Below are 13,195 nucleotides of genomic sequence, written 5' to 3' on the forward strand. Positions count from 1 at the left end.
AGGGAACTATTAGCTTATTACAATAAAATAAGTAAGTTCGTTACAAGTGAAGTTGTAACTTTTTTTTATTCCTTGTTATCAATTTAAATTAGTGTTTTTTTAACCACAACAAAAAAAGTAGACAATTGTGATAGATGTTGTAGGATAGGTATACCATTATAATGAAAGTATTAAATTTGAATTCAATGATAAATCATTGTAAAAGTTATACGATTCTGACATAGACGGTGTGTCAGGCAGCCTAGCATACTTGCATAAATAATAAAATTTAATAATTGAAAAAAAAAAATTAGTTAAAAACAAAAGATTTTTTTTTGATATAAATATTTCATATAGAATCAAACTATTTTTTAAATGTTATCATGTATGGAAAATCCTTATATAAACATTTGGTAAAATTGTAAGTAGGTATACGGTTATTCGTATTTTAGTGTAATGTTGGAGGGTCTACCCACATAATTAAAATATATATATTAACTCTATACCTAAAGACCATCTTAATGCCCTTCGTTGTTTTATTTTTTTTAAATATTATTTAGGTCTGTTAACCGGTTTCCATTATATACACTTGTTAATTGGTATGATTTTATCACGCATCACAAGTGAATTCTACAATTATTCGCATGTCAATATGGGAACTGTAGTTATGGTTGTTGTGAACCTTCTAGCACTGTTAGCTGTTGACGACCCACCTTATTATCGGATGAAGTTTTATGAAAAGTGGACTGGTATTTTTAATCTTGATTATAATCTACAGATTCAAGATTATTGTCATACTAAAATGTTCAAAAAAAATTATTACAAAGTATGCTACAAGAGACTAAATATCATAGGTACTGTCTTATTGTTAAATTTATATGTATTATTTCACAGATTTTTGAAATCAAGGATAACCATTATTTGTTTTTGTATTTTACGGAAAAACGATTTTGGCGACCGCTATTGATCAACGTCTGTTTAATTAGTATTCAACAATTTAGTGGTCACTTTTCTCTAACGTATAAACTTCAATGTCTTTACGGAATAATATCTATAAGTGAAATTATACCGACCGTGACTGACATCTTACTTCTCCAAGTAAGTATATCCATGTAGTATGCGGATATTTTGTATTTTTAAATGAAATGTATAATTTAGTATTTGTGCCTAAAGATACTCCTAGTACCTAGTCACAAATTGGCAACACGCATGTCAGTTATATAGCCTATATATATTATAGATCATGTTCATAATTTTAATGTGAGCGAGAAAATGTACATGTAATACTGATGCTTACAGAAGCAAAATTATATCAAGCTAGAGGTATTCTGAAGTAGTGGCGTATCCAGGATTTTTGAAGTGAATCTTTTTACGACATTAGGGAAAAAAGTCCCCGGAAAAAAAGTCTCCAAATTAATATTTGATTTAAATTCAGTCTTTTATTATATAGGTATTTATATAGGTACATAGCCCATAGATAAAACATGTTACATATTTTTTTTGAAAATAATTAACAAACAACTAAATTAAATAGGTAGGATTAAAAATTACTGTAGATAAGTATTTATATACATAATTAGGTACATTTTAAATTTATTGAAAATAATATAATAATATGATATCTTAAACATACAATAATATTAATTAAACTGTTTTGTCAGTTTTGCGAACTGTAATTTCAAAATCAACATTAAAGAATAACGGATCTGGGTATAGTTCGCGATTGTTACACTCATTCAAAATTATTTTGAACATTTCTTCATAAGTGTTTTGCGTTTTTCGCTCAAGAAAGCAAAACACTGGTGTAATAAAAATGTAATTTACTTGGAATCGAATGACGTATAGTTGTAAAAAATGCTCGGGCGATAAACCAAAGTTCCCATCAATAAACCAGGTATCGGCATTTGCTAACTGTTCTAATGAACTATTTAACGCAAATATTATAATCCATTCACTTAACTCTGGACCATTATCTTTCAATAAGAATCGCTCGTTCCCACAACGTGTATAATCATCTAAAACCATAGTACGAATAATGATGAATTTTAAGTTATTTTTCCATTAGTAATACTCCTCATTATAAACATTTATTATTATTTATATCCCATAGGTTATAGTATTTTTAGATTCTAAGCGGAGCGATTAAATGTATTGATTAGGTATTCAAAATAATGCATTGATTTTCAAAAGCACCAGGAAAAATAAAAATTTATTTTATTCAAAATCGGTTTTAATTTTTATAAAATTTGAAAACTATTTTCGAGTAAACCAAGCCATTTATAAAGTATTATAATAATAGGTAATGCAAATTACCTTCAATAACAAGTTCTTGTAGACTATTTGGTTTTTTCGGGTTTAAACTGCTTCTTAGGTTACGAATACTTCTTTTTATTGAATCCTCGGATGGTAATTCAATTAATATCTCTTTTGGTCCATCTTGTACAGCTTGAGCAAAAATTTTTCCTGGGTTGTTTGAAGTCTGAAGTGAACATTCCTTTATCGTTTGTTTGATTTTCATTGATCCTATTACACCTTTATTAGCACCGTGACAGTGTTATTCAAATTGTATGATTTTTTTTCATTTTCAAATTGGTAATTAACATTGCTGTACATTTCATTGACGATTTTTTGGAAAATTTCCATCGGATTATACTTTGGCATATCTTTTTTATAGTATAAGTATACCCGTATAGTGCAATTTTATGATTTCCCTTGTTTGATTTAAGAAGTTCCATGGTTGAATACTTAAACTACACTCGCGTACAACTCGAAACTAATACAAAACTGGAAACGTATGATAGGTATCTGTTTATGGTGTGTAACTGTCAAACTATAAATTATGTCAATGAATTGTCATGTACTATCTACATATAAGATTTGTCAACCCAATTTATTTTATAAATAAAATAACAAGTATAGTGGAAATATCGTTTTATTTATACTGCAACGGGAGACTTTTTTTCCGTAGGACTTTCTTACCGGGGACTTTTTTTCTGTTTACCCTTTTTTACAAAGGGTCCTAAACATAAAAAATATTTGCCCGTCACCACATAAAATAATAAGGCGTAATAAGTCAACTAAGATGGTGCTGGTTTCATTCCGTTCGAAGAAACCCAACCAACTTTTTTGCATTTTTTTTTACCACTACTCTATTGTGACGGTCGATAATCTTTTTTTTCGTACTCTCTGTAAATAAGTTTCACTTCATCCGCTCTTACTATTTTATTTGAGGGAGAGCAGTTGCATATTTCATTACAAATCAATAAACTATAATTACTATAAAATTAGTGAATAAAAAGTCTAAATCACTTGATACACCACCGTTCTGAGGTAAGGTCTAGCGATATTTCAATAAGGACTACCTACTTAAGTACTTGTTTGGCAAATAAGAACACTAAATGATTTCTGCTAGTAGTAAAATACATACTGCGCGACCGGCATGGAATAACCGCCTAACTGATATTTTTTTCGAAAGTGACTTTTTGATAACGCTGTATAAAGTAAACTGTTCCAAATGTTTTTATCTTAGAGATAACCTCATAAAACCAATATTTCCCTCCAAAAAGTGACGTATACTATTTACACTATCCTGTTTTGTTTTCATTAACACGTATCTACCGTACATAGCATAGATACCATAATACTCACAATATTCTCTATTACAAAAACAGCTTTCATTTGTCTTGGTTTACAGATTATTTTTGTGCTCATTGATAGTGTGGATTTTAAAGTCATTATGCAGAGCTTTGTTGCGTACAAACCAGGCAGCATCTATTATTATGCGGAGTATTTTGTTTTGATAAATTTGAATTTTATTTAAGTGGCTCTTAGCACAACTGCCCCATATAGGACTTGCGTATAAAATTAAAGGTCTCAGTACTTGCTTATATATAATAAGTGAGCATTTTTTACTATTAGTTGATTTTCTATTTAATATTGGAAAGAGAACCCCTAGTCGTTGGTATGCTTACTGGAGTTTAGCCGATAGATAAGGCCACAAGTTAAGTTTCTTATCGAGGATAACGCCTAAAGATTTAACCGACGATTTTCATCCTATTGGCTCGTTGTCGAACTTAATTGGTTGAGGTTGTCAGATATGAACTATGTGATATAATTATATATATATAATATTGTCGATGTCCATATCTACAAACCGGTCTCGCCAGCCCAAGTCTCTATACATTGTTATAATGTTGCATGTTTAGTAGTTAGTTGCGTTTCTCTCGTCGTCGGCGAGCGACATAAAATAAAATTATATACAGTCCACACACACACACACACATATGATGTTATGATTTTTAATATAAATATTATGGAGAGAGAAAAATTCCCTTTTCCTCACCCATCAACATGGTCCTTCGGGCCGGATCAAGGGAGTCATAAGGCGAATTACGTGCTACGTAAAGTATTGATTATGTCAGCCTTTGGTGATGCTCGGAAGCTCGTCGTGATGTCATTATTTTCCTAACTCGAGACATCAATCAAGATTCGTCAAATAAAACTTTAAAGGTCAGTTAAGTCCATATTGTTTTATTTTCTTGGTAAAGTCTAAGGCATTCGTAAAACAAATCAATCGCATCGCACACCATTCATTGGGTATATTCAGTAGGAAATAGCTGGAAAGTACAATTATTGCATAATAGATTATGTGATCATCGAATATCTGTATAGTGTAACAGGTATTTTCTAATCAAGAGAGATAAGCACATTGTATACTATAAAATAAAAATATGACGGAATTAGCAGCACTCGTTGCACGTCGAGGTCAGTTTAAAGGTCAGTTGACTCGTTTGTCTACCTACATTAAAGATAACGTCGAAAACGTAGACGTCGACCGAGTTATATTAAGAAAAGAAAAGGCAAAAGAAGTTTGGCAGGATTATGAGCAGATTCAGACTGAAATCGAAGAAAAGGGCTGTTCGGATGAAACTGAGAAATATCTGGCAGAAATGGAAAAACTGTACTTTGAAACAATGGCGGAGTGTGAAATAATTGTGCGTAAGGGTATGTCGGCGTTGAATGACTTAAGCTTATTAGACTCAGGATCCAATTCGCAACAGAGAAGTAACACGTTCGTATCAAATACTCATTCGGTGTCATCAATGGTAAAATTAGCGCCCATAGACATTCCGAAATTCTCAGGTATATATTCCGAATGGAAACACTTTTTTGATATGTTTACAGCTCTTGTCCATAATAACGAGAGAATATACGACGTTCAGAAATTTTTTTATCTGCGCGCTGCACTTAGTGATGATGCCGAAAATGTGGTTAAATGTTTTCAAACTACTGCCGAAAATTATCATCTTGCATGGAATAGTTTAATCGAACGGTATAATAATAAGAAATTTTTAGTGCAAGCACATACTAAATCGTTGTTCGAGTTGGAACCGGTTCGCCAGGAATCAGCAAACCAATTACGAAAACTATACGATTCAATATTAGGTCATATTAAGGAACTCGAGACATTAGGAAAAAGTCCAAATGCATGGGGATCATTATTAATACATCTTATGATTTCTAAATTAGATCGTGATACCGTGCGTCAATGGGAAATTGAGTCCTCGAGTTCCGAAGTAGCAACAATTAAAACTGTATTAGATTTTTTACTAGACTGTATTAGATTTATTAGAATGTTGGAGGCTATCGAGTCACCGAGTAGTTTAAAATATGTAAGCGAACTTGAAAGGTCTACCGAAGTTAAAGGAACGGGTGGTTCGAAAAAGGGTTCTATAAAGTCAACGTCATTTGCAGCTGTGGTACAATTTCAATGTTACTACTGTAAGCAAAACCATACTATATATAGATTTCAGGCGTTTATAAAGCTTCCCGTACCCGAGTGAATAAAATACATTAGTGATTTGAAGCATTGCAAAACTTGTCTGCACACCCATCTAGGTGAAAAGTGTAAGGCTAGACGTTGTGCTAAATGCGGACAAGCTCATAATTCGTTATTACATTTGCATCGGAGCGATAAGATCGACAAATCGAACGACCCATGTATAACATCATCCATTAGTACGCCAACGTCAGGTGAAAGGTCGAAGGAAGGAGATAACGCCAAACTGGTTGCGCTGCCGGCTGCATCAATTAACACGCAATCATATATATGTAATAACAATAATCAGATATTGTTATCGACGGCAATTGTTTACGCTTATAATTACTTACAACAACCCATATTATGTCTGGTGCTACTGGATTCCGGTTCTCAAAATAATTTTATCACCGAATCATTATCGCAGCAATTAAAATTGAAGCGAAAAAAGATTACGTGTTCTGTGTATGGTATAAGCAATTCAAATCAATCGATATCGTGCCAGGTGTCAACAAAATTAAAATCTCGTGTTTCCGACTATGAAGTTAATTTGAATTTTTTGGTACTACCTAAATTGACCAGCCAAATACCGTTGTTACCTGTTAATCAATCTAACATAAAAATACCAGTAGATATTGCCCTAGCTGACCCGTCATTTGATACAAATGCCTCAAAAAATTGACATGTTGTTAGGTGCCGAAATATTTTTTCGACCTCATGACCACCGGGCAATTACGACCAACGCCACACGGTCCAATATTTAAAAATTTAACGTTAGGTTGGATTGTATCTGGATCGGTTTCGAATAACGAACGCAAAACAGATACAGCTAGTGTGTCATTGGTTAGTCTCTGTAATTTGGAAGAGAAAATTGCCAGACTCTGGGAACTTGAAGAGGTAAACAACAACAGTATACTTAGTTTGGAAGAAAAAATTATGCAAGAAGTATTTTTATCAAAGTGTTAGACGTGATGTTGAGGGAAGATATGTGGTATCATTACCTTTTAGCGATGTTTCAAAATTAGGGAAATCGTATAATACTGCTTTACGTAGATTTCTTTCGTTAGAACGACGTCTTCAGTCGGACACCCAATTAAAAAGGAAGTATACTATATTTCTAAACAAATATCTGTCTTTAGGACATATGGAATTAGTCCCATCCGTCGAAGTCGTTGACGACAACAGTTGTTGCTATATACCACATCATGCCGTGCATAAGGAGAGTAGCCTTACTACTAAACTTCGGGTTGTGTTCGACGCTTTGTGCAAGACCAATACCGGAATCAGTCTAAATGATGTATTATTAAAAGGACCTTGTATTCAAGAGGATTTGACATGTATAACGGCAAGATTCAGATCAGAACATATAAATTTGTTCTTTCGGCAGATATAGCCAAGATGTATAGGCAAATTTGGGTGTCCGTGCCAAATAGAGACTTTCAGCGCCTATTATGGCATGAGAACCCTGATCAGCCGATACAAATTTTTCGTCTAAAAACGGTTACTTACGGAGTAGTGACATCATCATATTTGGCGACTGCATGTCTTTTGAAATTATCCGAAGAAAAATGTAGTGAATTTCCAGAAGCATGTAGATTCTTAAGACAAGATTTTTATATGGATGATCTATTAACAGGTGCAAATACTATTGAAAATGCATTGAAAATACGTGATCAACTCGTTGAGATTTTGTCAAAGGCTGGGTTTGAATTAAGACAGTGGAATACTAATGAAGCAATTTTGTTAAGAAATATACCTACGTCCACTTCAAGTACCGAAAATATAACTGAACATGAGAAAATTACAAAGATATTGGGTGTTTATTGGAACAATAAAAACGACTCATATCATTACATCGTTCAACCTTATGATGAAAACTGTGTGGTAACGAAACGAAAGGTACTATCAGATATTGCCTCGGTGTTCGACCCACTAGGATTAATCAGCCCAATAATCACGCGATTGAAAATAATGATGCAAAGGTTATGGCTAACAAAAATCGATTGGGATGAAGTGCTACCGATTCAATTCTGCGTAGAATGGAAAAAATTCCGCACAGAACTTGAGTCAATAAATTCACTGACAATTGACCGGTTCTTAAGTGGATCTGGTGCAATACAAAAGATACAGTTGCACGGCTTCGCTGACGCGTCAACAAAGGCGTACGGGGCGTGCATATATTTGCGAAGGGTGAACGAGCTCGGTAAGACTGATTTGCTCAAAGTCGCGGGTAGCGCCTTTAAAGGTGATTTCATTGCCACGGCTTGAACTATTGGCAGCAGTACTACTCACACGGATGACATATAAATACACACCAATATTGCAAATGAAAATATCAAAATAATACTACTGGTCAGATTCTAAGGTAGTGTTGGAATGGATAGCATCAGAATCATCGCGTTGGAAAACGTTTGTCGGACACAGGGTAGGGGAAATACAAGAGCTAACGGTCATGTCCGAATGGAACCACGTGAGCACTAAAGATAACCCGGCTGATCTTGTTTCTCGTGGCTGTAAACCAACTAAAATACAGAATAATCAGCTATGGTGGAAGGGTCCTGAATGGCTTAGTAAAGGTATAGTGAATTGGCCAAAGGTTGACGCTCAATGGTCAAGCGAAATGGGTGAGATTCCGGAAGAAAGAAATACAACTATATCAGTTGTAACAATCGAGTATGATACATCCATATTAAACCTATATTCGTCATTGAACAAATTATTGCGTGTAACGTCCTACTGTAGTCGTTTTATTAATAACGCCGTGTCGGGCAATGTCAAAATAACCGGTCCACTTCAAGCAGACGAGATAAATAACGCTACTACTTGTATAATTAAACTAGTACAGTATAACAGCTGGAGTGAAGAAATTTCTGCATTGAGTAGCGCACGTCAAAGAAGTCCGAAAAGTAAGCTATATCAACTCAAACCATTTTTGGACGAAAATAAACTCATCAGGGTGAGCGGGAGACTTAAAAATGCCGACACCTTGGACATTTTTGAAAAACATCCAACTCCGCTTCCTGCAGATGTCCGTTCACGAGATTAATATTTGCAAACGAACACGAGAAAACAATGCATGGCGGTCCACATATAATGTTAGCGGCAATTCGCACGAAATATTGGCCAATTAATGGACGTAATATTGCGCGAAAAATAACTCAGAAGTGCGTTAAATGTTTTAAATACAATCCAGTCGTGGTACAACCTATTATGGGCAATTTACCACAAGCTCGAATTGAACCCGCAAAACCGTTCCAAAGGTCTGGTGTCGACTTCGCAGGACCATTTCTGGTAAAGTCGTCCTTACGGCGGAATGCGTCAGCTAGTAAAGCATATGCATGCATGTGGGTATGTTTTGTTACCAAGGCCGTTCACATAGAGCTGGTAGGAGATTTAACTACGCAATCCTTTATGAACGCATTAAAAAGATTTTGTGATAGGCGTGGTTTAGTGAGCGATATATACTCAGATAACGCAACCAATTTTGTGGGAGCTAGTCAATTGGCAGAACTTAAGACCCTATTCTGGTCACCCGAGCACCAAGAAAAACTGCAAAGGTTCACTGCAAATAATGGTATTCGCTGGCACTTCATTCCAGCACGTTCCCCTCACTTTGGCGGTCTTTGGGAAGCTGCAATTAAATCGATGAAATCGCATTAGTTTACGACAGTTGGTAATGTATCTCTTACATTCGAAGAATTATACAGTATCCTTGTTCGAGTAGAAGCAGTTTTAAATTCACGACCAATCACTTCGCTATCAGCTGATCCATCGGATTTAACAGCGTTGACGCCAGGGCATTTCTTAACTGGTGACATATTCCCCGTTTTTCCAGAAGAAGATCTGACGGCCATACCTACTAATCGTCTAACCAGGTGGAGAAGAGTCACGCAGTTCACGCCACAGCTTTGGCAGAGGTGGCGTCGTGATTATTTAACACAACTGCAAACTAGAGGTAAATGGGCGACATCCACAGGACCCGAACTAGAAGTGAATTCAGTTGTGCTGTTGTGAGACGACAATCGTCCACCGCTACAATGGCGTATTGGTCGAGTCACTGAAGTACAACCAGGTGCTGATGGTGTGATACGCGTTGCCACCGTACGTACAGTAGATGGATCGTTCAAACGTACGACAGCTTTGTCCATTACCAATTGACACATAAAACATTTTTTTTTGTTGTTGTTAAATAATTGTTGTTTTTTTTAATATGTCATTAATTATAATTATTGTATTATTAGTGATTTATACTATTCTACATTTACTAATTGTTAATATTGTTTTTTTATTTTATTATCTTTTATTGTAAAGCATCAAATGTAACCAAAATTATTATTATTGTTAATGTCTTATATTATGCTTTATTAGTTTATATACATTTAATGTAGGTCAAATTAATTAATTATTATATTATTGTTGAAATTATATTTCACGGTGGGCGGTATGTCAGATATGAACTATGTGATATAATTATATATATATAATATTGTCGATGTCCATATCTACAAACCGGTCTCGCCAGCCCTAGTATCTAGACATTGTTATTATGTTGGATGCTTAGTAGTTAGTTGCGTTTCTCTCGTCGTCGGCGAGCGACATAAAATAAAATTATATACAGTCCACACACACACACACATATGATGTTATGATTTTTAATATAAATATTATCGAGAGAGAAAAATTTCAACAGAGGTGTTTGTGTTCTACGTAGGGAAAAAATACATCACCCTTGTGAATCAATAATTAGTCTTGAACATAAAGATTTTTATGACTTAAAAAATTTGAACTTTTATAAATCCATACAATCGGGATAAGTGAAAGGTGATCCAGAGGTTTGTGATATAAAAGTCTTAATGTATGATCCTATTACCAGAAAAATGTTTTATAAAGTCCAGTTCGATTATGATTATAACGAACTACCAAATTATCGCAGTTGTACTAAAAAAAATGATGCGTTAAAGAAGCTGCCATATTTATACAAAAATAGGATTATATTAACACTTTCCAGATAGAATAATCTACAAAAATATAAATTGGTTTTACCAAGAGACTCCCTAGTATTGAAGGCATGCAAAACTTGTAAAGTTTAAACTATATTTTATTATTTTACTAAACAATTTCTCAAACTCTTAAATGTAGGTTATGTTAATTCTGATAATACTATGGCCAACTTTACAGAAATATCCAAAATGTATTGGTTTTACAATGATGTGTTTTATTTTCTGTCTGTCAGCAACATTTTGGGTACCTAGTAATCATACTTCGATTTTGGAGATCAGTATCTTTTCTGATAGAAAAGTGAACCTAGTTGGTACTTTTGGGATGTCAAAATTGAAAATTCCTAGTAATTTTAGAAAGTGTCAAGAAAAACAAAACAAAAGTGAAAGAAAAGATAATTTTTACGCAAAACCAATTTTTGAGGAAATCGATTTTATTTTTTTGGTGTAATTCAAAAGTTAATTACCATAGACTATTGAAATTTTCACCAAATATTTATATTCGAATTTCACATACATGGTAACATTTTTATAATATTTTGACTATTTTTGGGCGAGTTATAGCCTTGAGAAATTTTTAGAAATTTGTATTTTTTTTTTTTAAAACTATTCTCGATAAATACTTAGTACTTAGTAAAAAAGTTTGAACATTTAATACGAGATTCTAGTAGCCATACGTTTTCGGCACCACTGAGCTAGGCCTAGGCTAACACACCGTTTCCGCTCAGAATCGTTTTTCGTAGGTATCCAATTATTTAGGTATCATTGAATTAAAATATAACACATCCATTACAACGACATACTCGATAACTACTATACAGCGGAGCGGTACCCACTTGTCCACCTTTTTTAAATTTAAATTAATATAATTGTATCTACGATGCTATGAAATATGAATTACGAAAACACGTATCTACTAGAGTAAAAAGGCGGGTAAGTCGTGGATGTCGCTCTGCTGTACAGTAGGTTACAAGTGGGTTACTGTAATGGATGGAATTAAATTTGAATCCAATGATATTATATCATTGTATACGAAAAACGATTCTGAACGGAGATGATTTGTCAGTCTAGGATATATTATTTTTAAAGAAAAACTTATGGAGAACCTTGTACCAAATTTTAAAAACTTAGTTATAAAAGAAAAAATTTTTACGATTTTTCAACCACTAAATTACTTGCAAATTTTCGCAATTTTGACATATTTCGTATAAATTTGAACTTTAAATGCTTATAAATAAAAATTGTGACAATGTATTCCTTTTATTTTGCAACTGCTATTGTAAAAATATGTTAGGAGCCTTGTATTAAATTTCCAAATCTTAGAATTAAAAAGAAAAACTTTTATGAATTTCTGTCTAAGATAATTTGAACATTGCCGTAATTTTTACGTATTTAGTCAAAATTTGAACTTTAAATGCTTATAAAAAAAAAATCGTGACTATATATTTCTTTTATTTTTCAATTGCTATTGTAAAAATATATTATGAGCCTTGTATTAAATTTTGAAATCTTAGATATAAAAGGAAAATTTTTTATGAATTTCTAGCATAAAATAATTTACGAATTTTCGTGATTTTTACATAATATGTTGTCAAAATTTGAACTTTAAATGCTTATAAATAAAAATTGTGACAATGTATTCCTTTTATTTTGCAACTGCTATTGTAAAAATATGTTAGGAGCCTTGTATTAAATTTCCAAATCTTAGAATTAAAAAGAAAAACTTTTATGAATTTCTGTTTAAGATTATTTGAACATTGCCGTAATTTTTACGTATTTAGTCAAAATTTGAACTTTAAATGCTTATAAAAAAAAATTGTGCCTATGTATTTTTATAATTTTTGAATGGGAGTTAGAACAACATATGTGGACCCTTCTATTAAATTTTCAAGTATTTTGTCCCAGCTAATTTTTTTTTATCAACATTTATAAAAAAAAAATCAAAAAAAATCGATTATTTCAATTGCCTATAAATAGATTAAAAATTAGTGAAATATTTTGAAAATAAAACTATATAAAGAAAATGTCAATTTAAACAACTGGTAAAATTTTCAAGTGTCTACGACTCATACTTTTTGAATAATAACAAATATCAAAAATCGTTTGAGGCTAAACCGTTATTTAATGCGGTTTTGTAAAAATTTAAATTTCAAACACTCCTAAAAATTTTTTGTCTTAGTCCGGTTGAGTTTTTTTTACAGATATTTAAAGAAAAACTTATGGAGAACCTTGTACCAAATTTTAAAAGCTTAGTTATAAAAGAAAAAAATTTTACGATTTTTCAACCACAAAATTACTTGCAAATTTTCGCAATTTTGACATATTTCGTATAAATTTAAACTTTAAGCACTTATAAAAAAAATGTGACTAACGATTTATGGGATTTTTTTTATCACTGTGA

The 13,195-nt window shown here is 32.8% G+C and overlaps 1 protein-coding gene across 1 annotated transcript in view; it reads left to right on the forward strand.

Moving 5' to 3' along the window:
* Nucleotides 1-547: 547 nt before the first annotated feature.
* Nucleotides 548-13,195, forward strand: part of LOC100570091 (facilitated trehalose transporter Tret1-2 homolog) — a 16,582-nt gene continuing 3,934 nt past the window's right edge. Inside the window, exon 1 of the mRNA XM_029485577.1 lies at nt 548-1,077. Coding sequence (XP_029341437.1) covers nt 808-1,077 — 270 coding nt within the window. The 5' untranslated portion in view covers nt 548-807. The remainder of the gene's footprint in view (nt 1,078-13,195) is intronic.

The sequence above is a fragment of the Acyrthosiphon pisum genome, chromosome X (assembly GCF_005508785.2).
Source record: "Acyrthosiphon pisum isolate AL4f chromosome X, pea_aphid_22Mar2018_4r6ur, whole genome shotgun sequence".
In the NCBI taxonomy this organism is placed as follows: Eukaryota; Metazoa; Arthropoda; class Insecta; order Hemiptera; family Aphididae; genus Acyrthosiphon; species Acyrthosiphon pisum.